This window comes from Echeneis naucrates, chromosome 10 (genome assembly GCF_900963305.1).
Source record: "Echeneis naucrates chromosome 10, fEcheNa1.1, whole genome shotgun sequence".
Taxonomy (NCBI): Eukaryota; Metazoa; Chordata; class Actinopteri; order Carangiformes; family Echeneidae; genus Echeneis; species Echeneis naucrates.
In genome coordinates this window covers 4,395,035-4,422,612 of record NC_042520.1, presented here as the reverse complement: position 1 = coordinate 4,422,612, position 27,578 = coordinate 4,395,035, and the positions used below count along the sequence as shown (strand labels likewise).

The 27,578-nt window shown below is 40.1% G+C and overlaps 1 protein-coding gene across 1 annotated transcript in view; it reads right to left on the bottom strand.

Moving 5' to 3' along the window:
* fstl5 (follistatin-like 5) overlaps positions 1–27,578 on the bottom strand; it is a 145,545-nt gene that overhangs the window by 49,501 nt on the left and 68,466 nt on the right. The window contains exons 5-7 of the mRNA XM_029512772.1: positions 22,287–22,483; positions 16,634–16,754; positions 1,931–2,097 (exon numbers count right to left, since the gene is read on the bottom strand). Coding sequence (XP_029368632.1) covers positions 1,931–2,097; positions 16,634–16,754; positions 22,287–22,483 — 485 coding nt within the window. The remainder of the gene's footprint in view (positions 1–1,930; positions 2,098–16,633; positions 16,755–22,286; positions 22,484–27,578) is intronic.

The window sequence follows — 27,578 nt, the reverse complement described above, 5'->3', positions numbered from 1 at the left end:
TACAGATTAGCTGTGGTAGTATAACTTTTCTCTCACTTCATGAAGCACGCTGTCAACCAATATGCTGTGTGTAATTTTATGCACCAACACTATATACACTCATCATATAGAGCCCGGGGAAACCAAAGTGGCTCTGAGTATGTAACATAGATTCGACTTTTTTCAGCTCTCATCTGTAATTCGAAGTTTGAGATCTGCGCACTGGAATCTAACTTTCTGCAACAAGATGAACTTCGCAAACCGCAAAAGGCCAAGGTTTGATTAATTACCAACACCGCCTTTTCTCCTCCACTGTCTCAGCCATAGGAAGAAAGTGAAAACCACAAGAAACTGGAAAATAATTACATTTTCTTTCTACAAAAATACGCTATCACCAAAATATAGAAATGTCCAATAATTTCAGCCAGTTCAAATCCATATCTATTTGCTCTCTCTGTTGCGGTGACTGAATAGTTCAGACGAAGATTTAATTTAATTTTTTTCTCCTTATGCAATAGCATTACTGAGCAGCATTCAGTATTTGGCAGCAGAAGCTTTCATCCCTGCGCTGACATTTGAATTGAATTCGCTCTTGAAAAAGGTCAGATATTAGTCGCATGAGAAACTGATGAAGCTTTGTGAAGCGCGGACAAAAACCAGCTCTGGTCAGGACACTGACTGTCTTCAGGCAAAAATCACGAGATGAAACAAAAACTGCTTCTATTGGAAGAAAAAAAGAAAAATGAAAGAAGTACAGCCGTTCTTGGGAAAATATACATATATATGTGAAAGATAGATCAAAGCCTGTGTTGACCTAACCAAACCTCACACCTTTTTCTCTTTTTGTTCTCGCATGAATCCATCCAAAGATATTCTGAGCATTTTGAAGAAATAATCTGACAGAACATTTTATTTCTTTTTCTGTTGCCCACAGTTCTTGTACCTATCTCTTGTATGGCTGTGATTTGTTTTAAAGCAGCAGTAAAATATAATACAGTAAGACCAAAACAGGCAAACGGTGATGAAGCTGCTGGTCTCGAATCCGCAGCCTAAAAGTAACCTCACGATTTGAAACCGCTATTTATGGGAATCACACACCGCTGACAACCAGAACCAGCGCACTAGTTTAGAGCCAGTTGATGGTGCCAAGGCTGACTGGCGACAGCTGGGCGCCTCTTACTCATTTTAAGGGTCATCAACATTTAATGTTACATTAGCAGCTTCGCTGGGTCTCCCTTTATCTACTGCGACAGTGTTGACTTAATTATGCACAACAGTATCACACTCATCTTGGTCAGCTCTGACACACACAGAGGGAAAGGGTAAGGCGGAAGAGGTCTTCCTCTTCTGTACCTCGCCACCTAAGTATCTTTGCTCCGTTTGATGTGGGTGAACGTGACACAGAGGGCTGTCTGGAGCTGTACGTGTAGATTAACACACACACACATGCAGGCTTTCACTGGGTTGTAAAACTAGGTCCTTCCTCTAGGGCTAAACCCCAGTGGTATCCCCCCTTCATCTTCCTTTTTTGTCTGAAATCCTTGTCCCTCCCAGCAGTGTCTAAACACAGACACCAAGAATACAAGCTGACATCCTGGATTACTGTCAGACCTACAATACAAAGTCAGCGCCAGCAGTAAAAAAAAAAAAAAAAAAGTGCTGACAATCTAAGCTGCTTCCAAAATATATATATAAATATATAAAGTAGAATTATTATGAGAAAGAAGCATTGGATAAAATTTGCAGCTCGCCTCCAAAAGTGTCATTAAAAAGTGATGATGCCTCAAACACAGTAATTAGATTTTGTATCAGAGCAGTTCAACTACTACTCTCATTATGCAGCCATCTACATATCTAACAGTGTGTCCTTATTTTTCCTATTTACACCTTTGATACGCTCTACCTATCTATTAACAACCTCCCAGAGAGTGTGATGGCCGTCAGTTCTTACATTGATGTCTTCGAGGTTCAAGGAGTTCAGATATTGATGGTTTCTCTCCCACAGTATTGGAGGTCTGTGTTCCCCTGTGATGGCACAAGTCAACACGACGCTCTGGCCGACTGTCACTGTGGTGACACTCACTTTTTGTTCGTCCGGAAGGTTGAGCAGGTACACGTCTGGAAAGAGAGAAACACACAACGTTACACAAACTGGCAACAAATCTGGTTGCTTGCAGAAAAGTTCATTATTTGCAAGTTGCTTTAAATGAGGGGAAAAAAAACGTGTTGAAGTCCGAGTTCTTCTTTACTTCATATCTGAAATTTGCTGGACATCTCTTCTCATGTAACGGTTCCTAATTCAGAGGGAAGAATCCACTGAGATATTTGCAATGAAATATGAATGTTTTTCTTACATTTTTTGCTTATTGAAGCTCGAAAACAAGAATACAAAAATACGAGTGTCTCAATTAGCTGCCAAGGCAGACGTTTGTCTGGTTTGGTTTCGATTCACTGAGGCAATTATTGCAATTTTCAAAGTAATGGGAATGAACCAGGTTTAATATTCTCTAAATACTTGGCATAATTTACTTGATAATACGACAATGGAAGTTCCACTTTCTCTGTTCGTCTTTCTGAATATCCACGCTCAAGAATATTTCCCTTTTTGCTAAAAAACAAAAAACAAAGCAGACACTTTTGGGGAGCAATGGTGCTGCTGGTCTCACCAAATCCCACCTGAAGCTCACTGCTTTTTAACCTGTTCAGTGTTGTTAAAACAAGCTGTGCTCTCTGGGCTGTTGTAAAAACCCAGGAGTGCATCCGTTCTGATTAAAATGGCATTGAAAAAGGAAAAAAAAAAACTAAACAAAACAAAAAGCTGCCTTTCTAGAGGAGCTTCCCCGTGGAAACACAGCCTTAGACCTTGATCAGAGTTTTCCAAACATGTTTCTGGTGATGATGAGATGTGGTTGAGATCTCTACAGTTGATATTCAACCAATTCTGAGTGCCACAAAGAAAATCCACAGCGGGACAATGAGAGGTCAGCACCGCTGTGGTTAGTTAATACCTTCTTTGTGTCCAATATTTTGATGAGACAATGAGTACTATGTACCCTCATCCACTTTTTGGTGGTATTATGTAACTAGGCCTGTGAGAGAATGCTTTTTAATCTTTCTCTTGGGTAATGAGCAATGGAGCAAAAGGAAACAGAGACTCAATTTGCTCTGCTCCTAAGGGCATGAAATACAAAACCTAATGAAAGAGCAGGAACACTAGACTGTTCATTTGCCACATCCCCAAGAATAAGGATGAGAGCACCTTCAATCACAGCATGATTTCAGCCGCCCTGCAACAATGCCTTTTTTCTGCAGTTGGGCCACTTGTGTCTTTGATCTGTGAGCTCGGCCCACCCGTCTGATCCAGACCAATCACACCAGAGCTGTGAGACAATTCGTACTTCTGTTTTTTCCACAGTGAAAACGTATAATCTCTCATTTGCCCTCAGGAAGCCCTGTTTAAGCTCAGGCAAATCACTGCCGGGCTTACATCGAAATTAGAGGATTAATAAGTCATTTACTCTGAGTGGGAGTATGCCTCTAACTTTAGTTAATTATACTGTCAGCTGCGTTGATGCAACTCTGTGATGATTTGTGAGACTACAGCATGACTTTCTCTTTTACTTGTCTACTTAACACAGGAAAATCAGAAAATCTATATAAAGTCAACAATTTAAATAAATGTTTGTTACAGAAACCTAACACCTTACTCCGAGACACCCCCGCACAGCTTTTTTAAACTTAAGTGTGGCGCATAATCAACAGCTCGTTTACATTTTCCAATTTTTGCATTCCCTTTCTTTTTCCATTAATAGAAGCATTGCTGTAAACTGGAATCAATTTACTCATCTTGCAGAGATAGAACAGTGTTTGGGGTATGGGGGACCAAAAAGGAAAATGACTTTCATCTGGACTGATTAAAAAAAAAAAAGAAAAAAGATAAAGACTATAAACCATACTGTAACATCTTTCTGCTGTTGGGTACAACTTGGAACCACATAACAGGAACAACACAACGGTGTTTCGACTGAACCTTGCCTGATGCTTTTTGGATAAAATGAGAGAAACACCTTTTCATATAACATCATTCAATGCAGAGCCACTAATGTGAGCCTCAGAAGTAACCCCAGAGTCGAGCCGACCACTTTGCAGGAAAGATTGAACATTATCAGCTCTGTGAAGTGAATGTATATTGCCAGGCTATTGCATCAGATCCTGTTATACATTCCAGCTGTCCACTTCGATGTAGTTTATTACAAGTTGGAAGTTTTTATGTCACCTTTAAATTATCTATTTCATTCATAAGTATCAATATTATATTTTTCCTGTGTGGATAAATACCTGGATTATTCTTTATTACTGTTGCTATTTAATAAAATGCATTATTATATAACACACTAAATCATCTCAGACTGCTGCTGCTGGTGTACAACACATAACACACAACCTTTGCTGCAAGCCACCCCCACTCTCTCCTTTTGCTGTCTTATGCTCACTGTTACTATTAGAATAAAAGAGAAGAATGCCAATAGGAAAGAACTGAAAATCGCACGCAAGATCAGTTGCGATGGTGTCAAACACTCATGTATGAGCCTCTTTTTTTTTTTTTTCCTTTCTAAAACAAATATATGAGTAATTCACTCATTAGTCTCCAGATGGAAAATTTTTCTGTAATAAATATAACCCATAACTTGTACTGATGTAGGACGGAAAGGCTTTAAATGTCACATGAAAGGCAATAATCAGTTTTGTAACGCAACTTGAAATGTTTACCCTGCGGTTTTCATGAAGTGACAGAAGTCATTTGAGGCGACACGTTTGATCAGTAAAGATCTGTCTCTATGTAATGAATGACGACAGCAGTCAGCATGGGCGAGATGAGAGCCATCATGAGCCAAAGAGAATCAAAATAACTGAAAGGAAATGAAAAATTATTCAAAGAACAAAAACTTCCTAGTTTAACAAGGTCTCGCCTGAACAAGGTGTATGTGACCGGTGAGGAGTTCGGCGGGATGTTGAGAAACAGGCCGTACAGACTGCTTTAGCTGCAGTTTTAAAGCACTGACACGCTAATTTTTAGCGTTTCAACAAGGCAAAACTGCAGCAGACAACACATCACCCCCTCATGTCATCGCTGTACTGGACGGATGGTAAATCGTGATGGACAGTTCTCGCTGGAAAGAACAAATTTAAACTTCAGAGACAAAGTCCAAAGTGTTTGAAACGGCGGAGGGGAGTGCTCCTTCCAGAGCTGGGTAAAGTGAAGCTATTGTTTCTTTGGTGCAACATGACAGACCTGCTGGGATGTCAAATGCCGACAGAGCACAAATAGTCCATGTTTTATTTTTGTACCTCTGGCTATCTCAACCATCAGGCTAGGATAGCATTGTACCGGAAGTAACAGCTGAGAACCTGGAAAAAGGCCGCGTCACAAGTTCAGTCATGCAAATGATAAGTTGTCAGATATAAATGTGACCAGCACAGGAAGATCAGCAGGTTTAAGGAGAACAAGGAATTCTCTTAAAACTGCAATGGCTGCTTATAATGGACAGTTAATCTCTTTCACTGTCAGTCTCTTTCTATTTTTTTTTTTAATCTAATACATGCCTGTTCTTTAAGATTCATTTTTCATTTTTTTTTTTCAGAGATGTCATCAATTTTCAATCAATTTGTCTCCATCTGTTTCTCGATCACAGAACTGCGACAGCTTCTCTCTGCTCTGAAACCTGTAGCGTTGGCATTTTAACGCCACACTGCTGCAGAATCAATCCCGCCGGAAAACAAATGAAGGAGCAATTAGTTTTTTCTTACCACCGTCCTGCGGTGTGGAAATTATTCAGGATGTGCATGAAAGTGTACCGAGTGCATGTTCTGAAATCATGTTGAAATGCCAATTAAAAATAGATTGTTTAATTTGCGATACAATGCAAATGATGTGGCATTTGTTGCAGATTCAAAGCGGTTTTGTGTTTAAGTAGTTGCCGTCCAACTGTAAGCAGAAGGGTTTACACAATTCAAATGAAGCAAATACCTCAATAAACAACTACATGAACAGGAAAACACACTAAAATGGCCCCTGTGCAAGGTGAAGAATTACGGAAAGTGGACCTTCCATCAGTCACGCATCCTGACACAGATAACACTACAGCCAGCAGATCAACACAGCATGCAGCCACTTGGCGCTCTCCATGGAGCTGAGGTGGTGGCAGGTGGATACGCTGACTAAAATCTCCTTCAATAATGTCCTTCCTAACCATTCAATTACAGCCCCCTTGTATCTTAATGCTTTTGAAATACGCTGCAAGCAACAAACTCGATTTTGTCGCTGATCCCTGTGGGGATAGAAATGTGTGAAGTTATAGGGAGAATTTAAAGAAGAAAGTGGGCGACAGGCAGCCCGGCTGGCTCCTTCGTAGCTTTAGCTGCTGGACGGAGGACGGAGGGAGGGAGGAAAAGGAAGCGAGGGCTGCAATCCGACCTGAATGAGAAACTCCTCAGAGAGACGGGGAGTCTGGGCCGACTCAAACACTTTGAGCCTGCTACCTCCTCCGTGGGAGATTTATCCGAGGCAGAAGTGGCCTTGGCTCCTCGTTTTGATCTGCTTTGAGGCCTGAGGGACACAGTCTCCAGGAAGGGCTCAACCTTCACCATCCAACCTGTAATTAGTGATTAACGGTGAAGTCCAGACTTTTTGATTTACTCTGTTCTTCTCCCAGAGCGGCATGTTGGTCAGTGCCACAGTGCGAGGTAAATCACCTACTACACTGGAGGCAACAAGCTTGTCAGGGAAAATAGCCTGGGACTGCTGGACGTCGTGAGGGGTGGCTGCATGAAGACAAATTGCACCAAGGTTGCTCAGCCAACCTCCTTATTCCATCCTCTATCACGCTCTGTCGCTCTCTTTCTCTCGCTCTTCGCCGAGCCTCACCTTCCTCTAACCCACTCCCCTCACATTCATGCGCAATGATGTTCAATATTAGTCGGGCTGAATGTGAGTGCACCCCCATTTGCTTTGAGTCTGACATTTTGAAGTGGAAATAGAAGCATTTTCGCTGATGCTGAGTATTCATAGAACGTACACAAAGACTCAAAAGGGAAAACGCCCCACAAACAGAATACGCTCTGATCTCGGCTGAGTTGATTTGTGCAAACTCTCTCTGAAAGCCAGAAGAACGGAGTCTGTTTTTGATGATTCAGATTGAGTGACTCTGTGGACTCAGTTGAAACAGTTTGAACGCTGCAGCTCCCTGGCTCCACTTTGTTGCTTGTTTTTTTTGCTTTGAACGTTGAACTGCTGCCACCAGTCACTACAACAAAGCAACGTCGTGTACGACGACAAAAGAACAACAAAACATTAATTGGGTTTTTATAATGCACTCAAAGAAAGGTACACAGGCTTACAGCTGATCATAGCTTTGTACCATTCTGGGTTGTTTTTCCTCTGAGCCAAGACCTGTTACATATTAGTGTAGAAGAGAACAAAATATCACCTGACTGTGATGTTGAGTGAGGAAAAAAAAAAAAAAACGGGGTCTTGTCAGGACACTGAATATTTTATGAAAGAAATTAATGCGCAAAATGGAACCTCCTTTCACAGCAAACACCCGTTATTCAAAAACAATTATGTCAAAACACATTTACACAAAAAAGCAGCTTTTGTCTACGCTGGAATTTTTTACATGACAGTTTTTTTTTCCTCAATTCACATCAAGAACTCTGGCCAAAGCATGGATTTATTACAATAATTATATCAATATGCAGCGTGTCTTATATTGGCCATAAAGATGATTACTTGTGCAGCTTGTTTACAGAGAATTTCTCTCGCTTAAGATCTCCAAATTAAGCCATTAGATTTATTTGTATATTTCTTGTTTTTCCTTGACAAGACTGTCAGACAAAGACCCTCGGAAAGTTCACAACTCTGACTGAAATCTTTCATAACCGGTGCTGAAGAATAAAAATCCTTCCGTCTTTCAGTGGCAGGTTCCGTTGAATCGTATTCAGTGTAATGGAGGCAGACAATCCCAACAAGGTGCTCCAGGTTTGTCTACGTCAGTGCTGGTCTCAAAGTGAGTGTGAGTGACAACAAAGATGGCTTTGGCTGATTCCTCAGAAAACCTCTGACTGTGTTATGAAGCATCTGAATTCACATAAATATAAGAAGACCATGTTGGAGTATATAAATACAAATATATGTCTCTTAGCCCTTTTATCTAATGCTACAGGCTTTTACAATTATATAAAAGGGTAGGAGTCTTACAGATTAACAATAATGGACTTTATATAAAGGAGGTGTGTTACACTGACATTCAAAATGGAGGACTGTTTCTGTGACTTTATGAAGAATTCAGTTTCATTTCTTCTGATTTAGTTTTATAGTTTGATCCTACTTTGTTTCATTCATTCAGTTAGAAAACTAAAAATCTTCCTGTGTCTTTCGTTTTACAGCTTGTGTAACATAAACAAAAACAAGGTAGAAATAAAAATGTCAACATCATCACTGACTTGCAAATCTTATTTAAGGCATTCACACTAAAACGAGTGTTTATCAGTGTATATAAATTTGGGTTTGTTTACATGGAACACTCTTGAGCTAAACTTAAAGTCAAAGAACTTTTTAGTTCAGAAATACCTTTTGAAGTTGAATCCGAGCTTTTCCACTTGAATGAGATTATTTTCTAATGCCTTGAATGGTCTCAGTCCAAAGAAAATACTGTAGGCAAAGTGACAGTGACCGTATATCAGTATCTCCAGTCTCATCTTTCTGCATCTTTCTGCATCAAGTGAACTCGATGAAATCAATCCATTTTGCAGATTATAGCTACATATTATATATATATATATATATATATATATATATATAAATGACTTATGTTACTTTAGCTAATGAGTGACGACATCATCATTACTCACTTCCTCTGTCCCCCCGCTGATTTTACAAATATCATAATAGCCATAAAATATTAATATTCTCATATTCTTAGTCTGCTTATCTTTCTCAAATCTTTTTCCAAAACAGCTGTAGAAGGTTAGTATTTGGCACCTGCAGCAATCACTGTTGCCTATCGGAAATCTCCATCTGAGTGTCCATTACAGTCAGGCACCGCTTTTAGTTTTACAGCAGCATCGGCCCCACAGCACATTCAAGCTGCACCGCTGCAAATGCTGCATGTCATCACCTTCTACTGGTTGACAGGAGATGTTCAATGTTGAAAAAAGAGAATGAATCCAGCAATCTGTTTACACCGAACTGCTTTAACAATCTTGGCAGCTAGAAAAGCGCATCAAACCTCGCTCAGTTGGGGGGCATAAAAAACATTTTCTACAGTTTCCCCACGTGGAAATTTGAACCTGCCCTTCTCAGTGGCTTGTGAGCGCCACTCAAGTGTTCCTTCATTGATTCCAAAAACAGACTGACCTCACAGCGTCACTATCCTCGGAACCAGCTGCCTTGTCAGCAGCATGACAATCTCTGGTCTTCGCCAGACTGCACATCAGAAATCGTTTTCAAGTAAGCTCCATCAGGGGAAGTGAGCAGCAGTTGTGTAATCAGGAACCATTTATTTTATTCCTCTGCCTGCTTATGGCTACGGTAAAACCTGAGCACTCATACTCAAACTCAGGCCCTCAAGTGATGATTATCGATATAAAGGAATTCTCCCCGGACGATTGAAGTTTGTGAGATCCGAACAGCTCCCCGTGGAGACAACACGGAAAAGACACTCTTCTCTTTGGAGCGGATCTGGATTGTAGATCTGCTGCTTTCAATTGTCTCATTCAGATTTATAGGTCTGTTACCCCGTTTTTAATTCTGGCAGTTACATTTTATCTTAATGTTCTGTGAGATGTAAAACTTCAACTTCTGGTGCTGCAAAATAATAATAAAAAAAAAGAAGAAAAAAAAAGATTAATGTTTCATGGATAAGGATTTTTCCCACCACACGTCGGCCTTTTTAATGCCGCTGGGTGTATAAATCTTTTTCTTCTCGTTTATATCACAGCAATTACGGTACCCTATACATAACTGCTTCTCATCAGTGCTTTGTCAAAGGCATTAATAAATTCTACCAAACGCTGGGGTTACTTGATCCAAACTTTGTGCTATAGACATGAAACTTAAGGAGGAGTTATAAATGACTCAAGTCATTACAGGGTAATAGAATCCATTTTTTTTTTGTACTGTGTGTTTCGTAAATCCATAATTGTCATCAAGTTCAAAGGAAACCACAATCTCCCTTTGAGAACTGTTGAAAATTGGCACTTGTACTTTGAAGATGAACTTAGAAGAAAAAAAAAAGTAACTCAATTTCCTTTAACTCTCTCTAATAAATTCTGGATTTAGAAAAGTTGGACACTGAACAATGAATTATGAAACAATTTCTCAGCACCTTTCACAGCTTTTAAATCAAATGCTGAGTCGGGGCTGCATCTCCATTAATTGTTGCCATGCCACAGGTCCCAAATAACAAACTTTTCCTTTGGAAGAATCAATGAAGGAGGGAGAGCCGATTGCTGGTTTGCTGGTTTCTAATCTGCACAGAAAAGAGACTGGAAATCAACAAATTTTCAAGCTTAGCAGACTTTCTGCAAACGCAGCAATTATACCAGACTTGGAAATACACACGATTAAAAGCTTCTGTGCATTTATACATTAGGAAATGAGCAGGAACTGGCATAGCATGAAGCCAACCCTACACCAAAGACTTAAAAAGAATTATTTAAAATATAATGAAAGAGAAATGCAAAAAAACACAGTCAGAAATCATTCCAAAGGCAGACACATGAATTAGAGTTGTAGTTGCATATTAGCAAATTCATGAGGTTTGAGCCATAACTGACGACAGCAGTTGCCATGATAATTACTTGACCGTAACCATCATGTCGCCTCAACCTTGAACTAAGAGGTATGTTCAAAACTCATGCTTAACTTTCAGCGAGTTTTTCTATTTTGGACCTGCCTGAAAATTTGAGCTAGATAAAATCAATCTAACCTTTTGAAGCTCTAGTGTATGTCAGGGCGGTCAAGAACCGATGCTTTTCTTCACAGCCTTCTTCTTCTGTGAAGCACTGATTCAAAGCTTTTATAGAAACCTCCACAGGACCTTCACAGCCAGCTCTGGGTGTGAACTGCTGGCTCTGAATAGCTTTTGTTAAACTATTAGCCACCACACACACTATTTCCAACTTTTAATGATGAACAAGAACAATACAATATTTTGTGTTTTTAGTTTTTGGTTTGATTGTGTTTTTTCATAATTGTAACTGGATGATGATTTTATCATCCTGATAGACAAATTAATATATAATTGGATTCATAAATTAATACATAAACTCCAAAGGGTTCACTTCACTGTATACTGTACGTAGCATTTCTCCTAACGTAGATATAATACTAACATACTATAATACTTCTCACCTTGAACTCATGCAATCTGTTATGGCCACGCAAACGACATGATGGATCGCATTATAGTTCATTTGGGTGTTCGGTTCAGCCCCTTGGGCGTCCAGCAGCATCTAGCCTCAGCAGAAATCAGAGCTGTATCTCCTGGCTGTGTGCTCTGTCAGGTAGTGTCGGGCTTCAGAGCAATATCTACTGTGTAGAAAAATACCGGTCAAATCGTTACTGTGACTTCGTTTAAGAATGTGAACTGAATGAATCCGTAATGAATAATGGAGACTAAAATCAGGGTAACTACTTTGGCGATAACAGTGAAGCCGATAAAGTGGGACTGCTTCTGTCACTGCTGTTTTAAATGCAGCTACGATAAACACCAAGGCCTTTTTGCATGAATTTAAAAAGCAAGCTGCACAGAAACTCAGCTGTGCAGGACTTAAGAGGTGGTTTTAGTGGGGATGAGGTGTAATGCTAACAAACTAGCCTGAGGGAGCATTCAGTCAGAGGATTCTTTCCAAGCACTGGCCGATTCGTTTTCATTGTTGCATGTGAAGCAGCACGTCTGGATGCTCGGAGAATGCATTTAGTAGGTGTACCTTAGCTAATAACATTTAAACTGCGTGGTGCGCAAGCACAGCACACTGTGAATGCCCAGCCAGCTTCAAAGGGCTTAAAAGCACATTGGGCACAAGGACGCCGTCACAGTCTGACACGCTGCAGCTTTCACCTAACTTAGTTAATGGTATACAACTGATTACACTCAGCCCACCGCTAACACTGCCTGGATGTGCCACCTGAAATCAGATATATTCACTGGTGACCTAAGCGTCAGGTGCTGCAATGTCCCACACGCCTTTTTTTTGAATATCTAGGTGGCAAAAATACTCAGCAAACTGCCACTATAATCTTTTCCCAAGTTTATTTGGCAGCGATCGCAAACGCTGACTGGTCTGCTGCAGATGACAGAGATCCCTCTCAACTCCTGACTACACAAAAGTGGCCTCAGATATCTTGTTTTAGCCGAGTGCACAGCCTCAGAGGCACTGAAAAAGGGTATTGGATGCAGCGTTGCGATGCCAAATTGTTGCAGATTATTACACCCAACCATGAAAGCTGCATCCGCAATGTAACATAACCTCTAATCATTTAAATGCAATAATTATGCTTCAGCTTTACTGACTGAGCATCAAACATAACGACAGCACATTATATTACTAATTCTCATTGGTGGTAGGGTTATATAAGATAGCTGATCTGATCACAATATCGTAGATTATAAATTATTTCTTCGAATATTTATTTGACTTGCATATATTTAAGCTGCTGAGCTTTGAAAGGGAGTGTTATTACTTTTTGGTGGAACATAGAGCTGATGTTAATGTCTGCCAGTCAATGCCCCGATGTATTGTGACACTCCTACCAAAAGTAAATGACACTTTATGATGGATGGCACCTCATCTGTTTACCCATGATGCACTGTGCCATCATTCACCAAATTATTGAACGATGACAACGAGCTGACTATCAGTACTGTGGCAGACATCATTCATATCTGTAACATCATCTAATTAAAAGACTTCACTTCTGCCAGACAGTTTCCTTACCGCAAGCTGAAGCAAATTGATTCTCAACCCCCCTCTTGTCTATGCAAAGGAGGAATGAATAATGCATGGACATTAAAGTCTTATCTTCTGTCCTGACAAACAATGTTGCCACGCTTTGAATATTCCACAAAGGTGTGCGAAGGGTCCTTATTAGCAGAGCAGTCAGACTGGTGCCCTTTTCATGTGGAGTCGGTCTGAATTTGTTGCTGTTCATTTCCGAGGTGTGCCATAATTCTGGACACAGTGGATCAAGGGATTTACCGTCTGACGGCGCTCAGTTTACGACGGCGCTTAAAGTATTTGCATAGATTTTTACTGCTGCGACTCCCAGGTTATGATTGCTGTGACTGCCATGCATTTTTTGGCCTTAGTCAAGTCACTCTGGTCATGCTCTATAAAGCCAAATTACTCGATGCATTCTGTTTCTGTCTCTGCACTAGTCTGCTGGCTACATCTGCAAACTACGAGCCAATGTAATACAACTCAATCCATTATTGATGCCTGTAATTGCGTTGTCAACTAATGTGAACATCCATCTTCTAAGATGGGGGGGGGAAAAGTTGTAGCTCTAACGCTGCGATATGCTATGGTTGTTTTATACCTGTGTATGGAAGCGCACCAACACTAATAAAATAGATTGGCCATGCTCAGTAAATCTGACTGACTAGCGTTTTTTTTTGGTCGATTCAATACCATCATAAAAAGTAATGCGTTTCCAATTAGCATTTATTTCCTAATGTGACTCTTATCGATGTTAGATGTTTGTGTTTGTCATTGTGAGGCACATAATTCAGCACTGTGATATGGTGGCAATGCAGATTATTATTATTATTATTTTTATTTTTTTATTTTTCCACGGGGACCTTGGAGTCAGCCTTTGTCCAGATTCACCTCTTCTCAGTTCAGGCTCAGTGTGCTTTTACTGCTGACAGCTTTGGGCCGTCGCATCAATACATCCAACACAGTGGACTCAGTCATGTACAGCATCAACTCTGATCACCTTTGACATCTTTATGAATATTAGTAACAATATGTTTGGAGGCAGCAGCTCACAGGAGCTTTAAGTGGATGAGAGAAATGAAACCACACTTATTTTACGCAGGATTGCTGTTATGAAATGTTCTCAGGAATTGAACACATGCATATTACATCAGCTGGAACATTGTGTTTTGTGCAACTAGCAGCCCATTTCCAGTTTTGTTTCACTGTTGGTGCGGGAGGTGGAAATGGGACCTTCATTTATTGATATTTATTTGCCTGTGAAATAAATAACTTCAGTTTTTATGACTTAATATTTTTGTACATTCTTATAATTATATTTCTGCTCCTTTACAGCAGGGCTGATTGATTTGATTGGTCGCTCTGGTTCCATCAATAAAATTGAATCTAAAGATGTCCATGCAAGTTTTAGATGAGCCCATTTCACTTTGATAGATTTAAACTCCATGTTGCAAAGCCTTTTATTTTTTTGTTTGCTTGTCTTGATTCAGTATCGAATAGAGAGATGAAATGGCTTCAAGTGCTCCAGTAAAGTGCACAGAAATCTCAAGGCAAGCTTATTATCGCACAATTGAAACTATTACTTTTTTTTTTTTTAACCTGCATATACTCACAATCCAAAGTCAAGAGTTTTAATTAAATGTTTCACATAGTGAATCTTCGAAATATCCAGACAGCTATTCATTGCTGCTAAATAACAGCATGAAGTGCCACACGTGGGGGGAAAGAAAGAATGGAAAAGAACAGGGAACAATAAAAAATGAAATGGGTTAAAAGAAACTGCCCCAGAAGGAGAGATTTACTCAGAAAATATCCCTTTCCTTTGTGAGCAGTTATGCTGGAAGATCAGAAAACTAAAGAGGAAGTATTTGGAGTTAGTGCGATTGTGCTCTTCAAGGAAACACAGCTCTCCCAGGGTTGGCGCCGATCCCTTTCTCTCTACGATTTGCCAGAAATGGTTTGCTCTTACACATTTATTTATGATGGGGGGATTAGCCAACATGGTGAGATTCTTCCACTCTGCCATTTGCTCTTGTGACTCTTTTATTATCTGCTCTGAGAAATGTTTTAAATACAAAAGCTGATGAGTTGAAGGTTCATTATGAATTCTCTGTCACCGCCGAATGTGTCGAGACAGCCAAATGTCAGAGGATATTCTGTCAGAGGATATTGAGCTGACTGAAAATGTCAGGCAGCTAAGAACCATGAAAGAGAGCACGAGGGGGAAACATAGGGAGGAAACTGGTGCAAAGTTGTTGTTTGGACTTAGATATGGCAGCGCACCTGTCATCATTGTGTTTTCTAATAAGCGGGGTGGGGTTGAACAACTGTTTCAGCTGTGACCTGCTGCCACTGGCACCAACTGTGGCTTTAAATCCTCCATCAATCCATCATTCCCGATGGCTCGAACATCTGAAGGCCAACAATACACTTGGCAACAATGTGGGGTTCAAAGCTAGTAAACCTTTGGCGATATATCAAACAACCACCTTTTTTTTTTTAAATATCGCCAATGTTTCTCAGAACTAGTTAGCAGCTCTTCAGATTTCAGAATAATACACAATTAAAATATAATTAAAGAAGCGTTTTTGTGTGGACCCCATAAGGTTTGTGATGTATTGGTCATTTAAAGAAAAGCACTGGAAAGATCAACATGAGTGTGTTATAATGTGTGTTCAATATATTTCCAAAGATCTCGCTCTCAGTCGTGGGCTCTGACAGATTCATCCTGTTTAGGCAGTTTCAAGTTTGCTCTTCTGCTGGAAGTTCATTGAGAATATTGCTAAAAAAAATTATGTAGTCACTCCGGCCTGCAAAATATTGTGATGACCATAAGATTTGAGACACACAAAGTAGCAGCAATATGTTCACAGCAGCAAAGTCGCTGTTATAAAACACACAATTTGAAAAAATTCATTTGCTGATCCAAGACAACAAACAAGAGAGAGAGAAGTTACAGCGAACTGCTCAACTACAATGACTATCATATCCGATTAGTATGTTAACAACTGCTGCTTAATGCTGCTTAAAAGAGGGGCTTTAACTGCTAAAGCCGTGCTAGAGTACATTTAAACATTCAGCGGGTAGTTAGCGTAATGTAGAAAACAGCAACATCACCAATAACGCGATCAGTAACAAAATTTGCAGCAACTACGACCTTATTTCATTTTGTGAGCAGTGAGCAGCCGCTGACTACTGTTGTTGAGAAGAAACTTTAGTAAAATCGAAATAACATTGTGTGAAAATGGAACCAAGAAAGATCCAAAATGAGTCTGTGAAAGTCAGTGAAATATATCAGTATATATGTGATAAAGATAATCAGAGTATGACAAGCTAACACCAAAAGCACCAGTTTCTTCCATTCCAGGCTCTTTGCAGCCAGTTGACAATTACCAAAATAAACTGGCATAAAACGTGTTGTCATTAAATTGTTAGACTGTTGTTGATGCTGTATCTTTTAGATTAGTAGTCTGTGATGTAGAAATATTTCTGCAGCTTTTTCGACACGTTGATCACCTTGACACCACAGAGAGCGTCCTTACATGTGGGAGGTTTTGTGTCGTCGCATCAATTCCAATTGTCTATCTCCTTTATTCCTAATAATTAGTAAGAGAAGGCATTTTTTAATTACTTCTATTATCATAACTGCACTTACCAAAAGCTGTGTAAATCTCCTCCTTTGTCAGGTGTTCATCATCATTGATATCGTTGTACTTCAGAAGGTCAAACAATGTGCATGCTGAGAAATCCTTTGAGAGACCTTCTTGCTTGATGACCTTTAATTAAAACACATTGAGATTTGGTTAAGGCTTGTTGACCTGGGTTTTTCCACCATTCAACAATTTAAAACCATTTATTTGCAAAAAATAAAAAATAAATACATTCTGCAACTGTTGAAATGCCATTATAACTTGTTTTGTATAAAAAAAAATATATATATATGAGTCATTAGCTGTCAATGTGTCTGACACATTTAGAAAATTCTTAAAATTGAACAGATCAGGAAATTAGTTTTCTAAAAAACTTTTCCAACCAAATATTCAACAACTACAGCATTGTTAGACAACAATCATGATCTGGTTTAAGACAGAAAAGGTCCGGCAGCTTATTAACATGCAACATGTTTGGTTTTTATCTGATACATTTTAAACGTTGAAACAAGAACAACACACATTCACACCTGTGTTATTTTTAGCGAAATCGTGACAACACTAACATCTATTAAGTTAAAATTGACATGTGTGAAGAAATAAGTGTCATTTGATTATACTTTTATTGTCTTCCTTCGATGTTAGATCACCAGCATCTTTCACATGTTAATTTTGTAAAGAATAGCTCCAATGTAAGATATAAATAAATTAATAAAAAAAAAACATGCATGATAACCGATTTCAACACATACTTAGTCAGGATCACTTAAGAAATATGAAGTGGAAATACTCGAGTAAAGTGCTATTATCTTAAAACAGCAGGTTATAAACCCTCTTGACTTAATCTCCTGTCTACCATGGAATATCATCTCCAATGAGTCAACATTACCTTCCTGATGGAAGCTCTGTGTTAAATGTTTAAGTCGAACAAACACACTCAGAGCTACCTGTCAGCTTATTGCAGACCAAGTGAGACTTGCTCGAGTTTTCACACAACGGATGGTGAAAAGGCCCCGAACACTCCACAGGTTTCATTATCATCCTGCAAGCGCGTGATCCTATTCAACACCTTCTATCTGACCTTGGCAGCAAAAACATCCATCATGGTAGATCAGGAGTCAAAATCCTGATCATAATGGACAGCTTTAGACATCGCGCACTCCCTTTCCAAGAAAACAAAAAAAGTCACCTTTGACCTTTAGTCTATCCCCAAAAAACAACAGAAATATAACTGTATTCTGCACAACTAAAGAGCTGCCTGTGTCTGCAATTTCCCCCTTTGTGTGTGTGAAGAGTCTGATCTTCGCCGTTTCTTTCTGCTCGCTTAGCCTCAAAATAATGCAGGTGGCCTTTCACGTGGTGTTGAAGTCACCGGCTTTGTTGGCTGAGTTCTGTACCGCAGAGCAGAAAAGATTTTCAAAGGCCGTATCATTACAAAAATATTGGTGCTTTCAGTATCTTTATTCTAATTCTCAAAATGCTGCTGGGTGCGAGGAGGGATGACATAATATAACAAACTCATCTTTTCACTTTTCTTCTCAGATGAGATTGAATGCGAAAAAACTGCAGACGTAAAACCCCTAAAATGTTATATGGATTGTAATTCAACAAACTCTTTGAGTTGAAATACTTTTAAAATACCTTAAAAACAATCGTTGCCTTGCAAAAATTTCACCCAGTTTGTGTTCGGCTTAATGATAAATGGAAGCAATACATTAGGGAATAAACAAGTTTTAGTTTGACATTTTTAAAGTGCACCCAAGACTCAAAGGTCAGCAACAATTGCTCCCTGTGCCCCTTCATGTGTACCCTCACGAGGGATTTCCATCTTAGAATTTCAAATGAGTTCGGAGAACGCTCCAATTATAAACGGTGCTTAAGGGCACAAGGGCGGCAACCATTGTTTTTTAAATTCAAGTGCTGCCAAGAGCATTATATGCTTGTGTAAAGATATCGATTCGATATCAATATACACTCACCGGCCACTTTATTAGGTACACCATGCTAGTAACGGGTTGGACCCCCTTTTGCCTTCAGAACTGCCTCAATTCTTCGTGGCATAGATTCAACAAGGTGCTGGAAGCATTCTTCAGAGAGTTTGGTCCATATTGACATGATGGCATCACACAGTTGCCGCAGATTTGTCGGCTGCACATCCATGATGCGAATCTCCCGTTCCACCACATCGCAAAGATGCTCTATTGGATTGAGATCTGGTGACTATGGAGGCCATTTGAGTACAGTGAACTCATTGTCATGTTCAAGAAACCAGTCTGAGATGATTCCAGCTTTATGACATGGCGCATTATCCTGCTGAAAGTAGCCATCAGAAGTTGGGTACATTGTGGTCATAAAGGGATGGACATGGTCAGCAACAATACTCAGGTAGGCTGTGGCGTTGCAACGATGCTCAATTGGTACCAAGGGGCCCAAAGAGTGCCAAGAAAATATTCCCCACACCATTACACCACCACCACCAGCCTGAACCGTTGATACAAGGCAGGATGGATCCATGCTTTCATGTTGTTGACGCCAAATTCTGACCCTACTATCCGAATGTCGCAGCAGAAATCGAGACTCATCAGACCAGGCAACGTTTTTCCAATCTTCTATTGTCCAATTTCGATGAGCTTGTGCAAATTGTAGCCTCAGTTTCCTGTTCTTAGCTGAAAGGAGTGGCACCCGGTGTGGTCTTCTGCTGCTGTAGCCCATCTGCCTCAAAGTTCGACGTACTGTGCATTCAGAGATGCTCTTCTGCCTACCTTGGTTGTAACGGGTGGTTATTTGAGTCACTGTTGCCTTTCTATCAGCTCGAACCAGTCTGGCCATTCTCCTCTGACCTCTGGCATCAACAAGACATTTCCGCCCACAGAACTGCCGCTCACTGGATATTTTTTCTTTTTCGGACCATTCTCTGTAAACCCTAGAGATGGTTGTGCGTGAAAATCTCAGTAGATCAGCAGTTTCTGAAATACTCAGACCAGCCCTTCTGGCACCAACAACCATGCCACGTTCAAAGTCACTCAAATCACCTTTCTTCCCCATACTGATGCTCGGTTTGAACTGCAGGAAATTGTCTTGACCATGTCTACATGCCTAAATGCACTGAGTTGCCGCCATGTGATTGGCTGATTAGAAATTAAGTGTTAACGAGCAGTTGGACAGGTGTACCTAATAAAGTGGCCAGTGAGTGTATATGGTGATATGAAATGTTTCAGTAACATCAACATGTTTTTTTAAACACATTTCTGATATCCGGATGTTTGTTATTTACAGCATCCATCACTGACTGACGTTCATTTCAGGGTGCTGATGTCACTTCATTGTCAGCCGGCGCTCCGCAGCAGTAGGCTCGGCTCCTACGTGCTAAACGTTAGCCGCTAAATGTTACTGCAATAAAAACGTGACACGCCTTCACAAGTCACAGTAAAGCAGATTAAATAGTTGGTAAGAGGGAAGAGACTAATTCAGTGGTGTGGAAGAAGTTCGGCTATTAAAGACTTCAGGTTTGAGTGTGCTGCTAAATGTCCTCAATGAGCTAAATCTGCCAAATGTGCCGGAGAGGAGCCGACCAGCAGCAGGAACATATCAAATGTGTCCACAATCGGAAGTAGCTCACCTCCATAGAGTATTCTGAGAAATAAAATTTGCACATATCATCCAGCCTTATTTGTGAAGTGCTCTTTAGGAGGCGTGTTGACAACAAAATTTGATTTGCATAAATGTCTTCTTCAGCTTTTATCCTTAATCAATAAGCAAACATCTGAACTTTAAGCTCAATTTCTAGCTCTTTACAAACCAATCTAAGTGAATTTGAACCTTTCCCTAATCTACATGATATTTACAGCTCAATAAGAAATGGTGTTTCCTGACATATACTCTGAAATTGGAATCTGAGAGACATTTAAAACACCAACTGAAAAACTAATTAAAAGGCCAACCCCATAATTACATTCATGTCTCCTTATGTTGAGGCACAGTCAACCACTGACTACCATCCTTTATTAAGTGATATGTCAGATCGAATGAGCCTTTTCACTCTTATATTTATCATGCAATTATTTACTATTCAGTAATGTTGATGTTAGCTGCAGCAGAAGGTCTTGGGCAGTCTTTTAGGCCATAGGTGTTCAGGATATGAAGTGTTTGCTGTCACTGCAGCTAAAGGATCTGTAGGTTGGATTCTAAAGTGTGACATGAAAAAAAATGTTGATAATAAATTGAAATGGTGATTTTACAGCTTAAAAGCATAAAAAGGTCATTTTGGAAAAACACTGTTCTCACACAGCTTTGTGTTTGGGTCAGACTGGTATGAATTTATATACGTTTGTAAAATAAATAATAATTTTTTGGATTGGACTGAAAACCCCACAAGAGCCACCTGCAATCCGCTGATTTTTTTTTTTACCAACCCAGAAATCCTCTGTTCTCTTCTTTTCTTTAAAACATTGATTTTTGTTGCTGACATGATGAGAAATCCTCCAACATTCCCATATGTGTCGAGGATAAAACAGGAAGGCAGACTGTCCTCTGAGTATCTCAGAGTATCCTCTGAAAAGTGCTTCTCCGACTGGATGTTAATTATTACTGGTTTGTGGGATTTGAACACCTGAGGAAAAGGTGGAGTGGTACAGCTTGGCCTCAAATAGTAAAAAATAAAAAAATGCAAGAGAGGCCTATCTAGCCAGAGTAATATTCAATAGGTTGAAAGGGCACATTCAAATTCAGACTTGGAGCATAGTGGCAATATTATTCCATGAAACACAGCACAACATGGTCTATTGACTATGCATTTCACCCACTAACCATTGATTTCCCTCATGCTGACATGGGTGAATGTGAAAACATGTAAAAATATGTAAATAATATTAAAATGTGGTGAAAATATCACTATTTTTGAGGCGTTATTTGTATGCTTTGAACTGAAAATGCTGAAATAGATTCAAATGAATCCAATGGCACGCTGCTGACAAAGCCAACCAAGGTGACCCCCCGTACAGACGGTGTGTCCTAGTGGACCAGCAGGAAGCTGACCTGAGGAAACCACCGCAGCTTTCATAGCTTTTCAGTTACTCCAATACTTTCTATATTAAGGCTGCTCTCAAGTACGTTGCTATGCACAGAATATCCTTCCTCGTGGTATCCACAAAAAGCTGTTTCTTACAGCTATACCTCTTGGCAGCGCTAGTCAAAGGCTGCAGCCTCCCATGAGCAAACGGCTCCTTTTGACCCACATCGTTTTTCAAAAGATCTACCTGGAGCCATGAAGCACGGCGAACAGAGGGAAGGGTAGGCAGAGTAAAATGGACACAATTATGGCAGGCATCAAAGCAGCCAGTTTAAACACCCGAGTACAAAGTCTTTTTGTCTATTTGTAGTCTGCTTTTGATTATTTATGTTTAAATAAAAATGACTGGTTTGACTCAGGAGGAGCGTTGGAGCGTATTGAAATGGAAATGCTGTTACACGATGGAAAGTTGCAATTAGTTTTTTGTTTTGTTTGTTTGTTTTTTTTTCCAACCATATCTAGTGTTATCAATGAAGTGTTATTGAAAATAACACAAGAGCTTGTGTTGAGGCTAAGTTGTTAAATTATCCTTTGTCAGTGGTTGACTATTTGAAGTGTTTAACAGTAAATGTGTCACTCAGTCTCCGTACCTGTGACAGCTCGCTGGCATCTACGCGACCGTTGCCATCTGCATCAAAGCGTTTAAACATCATGTCAACCAGTTGCTTCCTGGCAGCCATGTTGTCCATGTGGGCCCCGTGCAGATGAGACCCCATGTAGCGTTTGTCATGGAGATCCAGAGTCTTGGTTTTAAGCCGACGGTAGTCGCTCAGCCTGCAATTATCATCTGAGGGAAAAAAACAAAGGAAAAATAGTTAGGGAGGAGAAAATCAAGACAGTAAGGGAAATGTGTAAAATATCATTTTAATAATAAGATGTCAACAAACAGGTGCTGAAAATTGCACGACTAAAAGCACTGAACATGTTAAATGCTAAAATCACAGCCAGATAGTACCTGTGAAAACTAGAGATCCCCCGAAGGTGTGAAATTTTCCACAAAAAGTTGCTGTTTTTTATTCTGCAAAACCCAAATCTGAGTATGTCAATGATTGTCTGCACACTAACAGCAAACGCAAAGCAATATCCTCCCGTAGGGAACAGTGACAGTCATGCGGCATTTCACCGCCTCTAACTAAGAAAGAAGCGCGTCCCATCAACACAAAGAAACCTGCACACAAATCCATCATGCTGGTGTCAAGGGATAACCCTGACAGCAACAGAAAACATGACGGTGTTGTATTTACAATCCACCATCAAAGGGCTCTAGATAAGAGAAGTCAACTGCATGAAACGTTCAGCAGAGTCGAGTCAAGGCAAAGAGAAAATAATGACTAGAGCTGGAGGTTGACACGCATCACATCAAATTCTCATTGTCAGATCTGGAAGTGTCTCTCCTCCAATAACAGTTATATTAGCTGATTTCAAGCGGCCCACAAGGAAAGCTTTGTTGTGCGCCAGAGTGTTCTTTTTTTTGTTTGTTTGTTTTTTTTTTCCACTGTCTGGAGATGAAGGTGACATCTCCACCATACCGTACAGTGTGGTCACCTAGCTGGGAAAAATAGCTGACGAGCGGACTTCGTTGGGGATAAACTACCAATGAAGGATTTACTGAGCGCAGTAATGACATCTGCACTCGGTAAAATTGTTGCTTGCAGAGAACCAACTAGCTAAGCGGAGTCTGAGCAACCCCACAAACCGATGACACGCCATTGTCAAAGGCGCATGTTCTGACTGGTGCCTCATAAATATCTCTTGTGAAAGAACTTGAGAAATCAGTGAACATTTAAATGAGATGCTTGGGATGATCCTGACACTGGTTATGAGTATGAGAAGCTGGAAGATGGCCATCTCGCTCAGTGCTTGGGATTTCAAGCACTGCTGCAGAAGCCATCAAGTCTTTTCTCATTTTCATCTCATTTCCGCGTGACCTTGTAAAGTCCCCAGGTGCAGATACTTTATTACTAGCTTTGGAATATTGAGTACTGTGATTGAGAAAAGTCTGAGATGCAACAGTGATCCTTCAACACAAGACATTTTTGGAACAATAATTACATTTTTATATCATATACCTCCATCTGTGGAGAAGATATTGGCATAGATGAGTGGAAAAAAAACCTACTTAAGAGGAGAAACATAAAAATTGAGTTTTATCCACGTTACTGATGCACCAATCCCATTTATTTCTTCCTTAAAATAACAATACATCAAGCACAGGACAATTTCCAGCATCTAGCACTCTGATAACGGGGCTTTGTTTTACCGAAAATTAAAATGTCTAATTACTGCAGTTTAACAAGAAAAAGGAGCAGTAAAAAATGTATCAGTGTGTCCCTGTTCCAGACAGAGCATTCAGAATTAATTCAATGGATTAAAAACGGCCTTCACAGCGTTTCATATAACACATAAAAGAATTTCCACCACCATTCTCAGAAAAGTCTCCAATAGAGTTTTGAGGCTTGGCACTCTCTGTGATTTCATTTATTCTCCATCAGTTTGTGGTTTCTTAAGCTTTTAGTTGTTTCTCGTCCTTAGTGATGCCACCCAAAATGTAATTCTCCGATCACTGTGCTTTGTTTTTCACTAACCAGCTAGAGAACTGAATAATTGAAAGCACACTGAGCCAGGTGGAGAGAATTAAGCAAGGAGCGCTGGAACAATGCTTCAGTTTGTTTTTGTAGGTACACCTGTCAGTGAGAGACAAACCGAGTTGTTGACAGATGTTGGAGCTATACGCTCAGTCTGAAGCTTCCTGCAGCTAGCAAGGTGTGAACACCAACAGTGGTGGCTGCTAAGCTTGTCTTTTCTACAAGCCACCGCTGATAACACACCAACTGGAGGGAGTCCACAGAAATACAGAATTGTCTTTGGCTCTTAAAACAGTGACGGCGGCTGGTGAATTCCTGGGAAGGCAACCAGCAAGTTTAATTCTTTGCCTGGGAACTGCGTCAGCTGCTGGAGCGTGGCCCGCTGAGGCTGCGGCACGCCACGTATCACGGGACAGGGTCTGTTTTGACAAGTGTCAGTGCCAGAGAAGCTGCCTTGGTCACAAATGGTAGAATGAATAAAAGATAAATGGCTGCTGGCCTACCCAGGGGATCTGAAGGTCACTGACGTCAAAGCTCTGGCACATGTGCACAACTGCACGCACACTTGTGTACCTTAACGTTGCTATGCACACATGCATGTATTGTCCTTCGCAGAACCAAACTTACTGTGTTTCCTTCAGATGTAAAACTCACACAATCTGTATGCTCACTCTTTACAATTGGAAAGGTAATCATTCAACCAGCAAATACAAGTTCAGTGATTTTTATTCTTGTTTCTTAAGAAAAAAAAAGTATAATAAAACTAGTCCTGCCCTGTAAGCACAGCATGTTCAAATCAGCCAGTGTAGCAGAATGTCAGAGGAACCGGTTAAACCTGCTGGCAGGCTGGAAACATTTACAAAACCCATCCTAAAATTACATCAATGTGAAACTGCAAAATTACAAACACATGGTCACCAACTCTGTGCTGCTGCCCAGATTCACAGGCACCTTGGCAGACCACGCTGGCAAGACTCATGCAAGCAGCAAAGGATGAATCCCAACATACAACGTATATCCGGACAAAGCTAAAAACCGGATGAACGCTGCATGAAACCCAAAATCTTTCTGCGTCTTTCCTTTTCTTACCCAGTTTAGCTGCCAGCTAAAAAACCGGAAATGTCTTTCAATCAGGTAAAAATTAAGGCTGCAAACATGAGGCAGGTTTTCTACACACACCACTGAACACAATATAGTTGAGCAAATCAAACGCGTTATATGGGATTTCTAATCATTTCATCAAGGACGTACATTTGAAAAAGCAGTTGAGTATGCTAAAAATACATAAGCGCATAAATTACAGCACCAATAAAAATAGAAAATAAGGATGTGTTGGATTTCAAAGAACTGTAGAGTGTGATTGTCCAGTAAATTTGTTGTCTCTCATAAGTATATGTTTCAACAAAAGCTGTTTATTTCAGAAGTGTCCTTCCCTGTTCGAGCATTTCAGTCTGCTGCACCTGCTATTTGCATAGATGATGGAAAAGCATGGTTTTTGTGAGTGGAGGAAAAAAAAAACTTCCCATGAGGGTGTTTTTGTGTGTGTGTGTTTTTTTTGGCTCATGTTCAACACTGCTAACACTTGGACCTTCATGCTTGCTGCTCGGGCCAGTGTCCCTCTGCAGGCAGATGTAATTTAATGTTATATTTGACTGCTTTCCTTCCGGTGAGAAAGATGAGACTTTAATCCAAACACGGACAGCCTCCTTTCCATTTCCAATCTTCCCCTTTTCCTCCGTCCAATCATAAAACGCTCCTTTCCGAGTTATCTCAAGTCTGCTCATTTTTTCACACACATACTAATGAAAGCACAGTCATTGTTTACAACATTTAATTACCAGCGCGGTAAACACTGTTGACGGAGAGGTAACAGTTTTTGTAATAGCACCATCAAGTCTGAGACTCCCACTAGAATGCTTCGGCATAATGATACTTTTGTCAACATTTTTCGTGGATGTTGCGTGTGATATCTCCATGGGCCAAAACGTTCTGCAGAAAAGCTGCTGATATAACAGAATGGTTGGTGGAGTCAGGCCGTGCCAGGTTTCCGTTCACTCACAAGAGCTTTTTACGCTCCATATGTCGCCAAGCCTTTCAATGTTTTAAGATTTAAAAAAAAAAAAAAAAAGTCTTTATCTCAGTATCTTACCACAGTGGCTGTTAATCTGCCAAAGTGGCTTTTAGACAAAATGTAATGGTAGTTTGATGATAGGTTAATTTTTTCTCTGCTTGGAAATGGTACATGAAGGACGCAGACTTGTCAAAGTTTGCTTTACTGGTTGTTTTTGACTGCTCAATGACCCTGCTTGTGACAAATGCCTCTCATCACAGAGGCTCCATATGTGCACAAGCAGCTGGCCGGGATCCATCATGGAAAAACCCACCGCTTCTTAATAACTGCCTTGAACTGTTCATATAATGTAGAGGTCAAGTTTCCGAGTGCGGGAAAATACACATCAGAGAAAGAGGACTCGTGCGCTGTACTGTTTGCGGGCAAATGATTTATTTGATTAAAGCCATTTGTCAAAAAGGGCAACGCAGGAAGCTGTTCTCTGGTGAGCGCAGAGATTTATTTTTAAAATCGCAAGCCAAGAGTCCAAGAGTTTTACAGCTGCACGGTGTCAAACTCACTTTTAATAGTATACTTTTGACTTACTGCTTCAATTAAGATATTCGTTAGATTGATCGAATTTCTTTTTCAAAGAAATGGTAATATTCAAGGGGCACAGTGTAAGGAAATGTTAGTTTAAACTTATGGCTGAAAATGAAAATCGGTGGATGTGCAGTAGTGTTCTCCCCATCTCTGCTTGAGACTGAACTCCAACACTACATGGATACAGCACCCAAATCTGTGATCAAATTGCATTTTGGGTCATTTAAGTTTTGACAAGAGATTTGCATGAAAATGATCAGTTATAAATTATAATAACACAAGTATTTTTATTGCGTTAATATGAATTTGGTATTTTCTTAACTTGACATTCATTGGGTCCATCTGTTTGGTATTTTTGTATCAACGTGGGAGGAGAGACACAAACAGGTGGGACTTCAAATGAAATGATTCAGAGCAAAGAGCTGCTGATTTTAGGTGGAAAACTGCTTATAGACAGAATCTCAGGTTTCATTTCACTTAAAGCTAATGGCGCAAAGCAAAACATAATCAATAAAACTCTTCAATTCATACTCCAGGATGTGCATTCAAACTATAACCCCCCCAAAAATTCTGCTAAGTCAGAAAATATTGTCCTTTGCAGGCGACAGTGTTGATTTAAGATGAAATGACACTCAGCTGGTGAT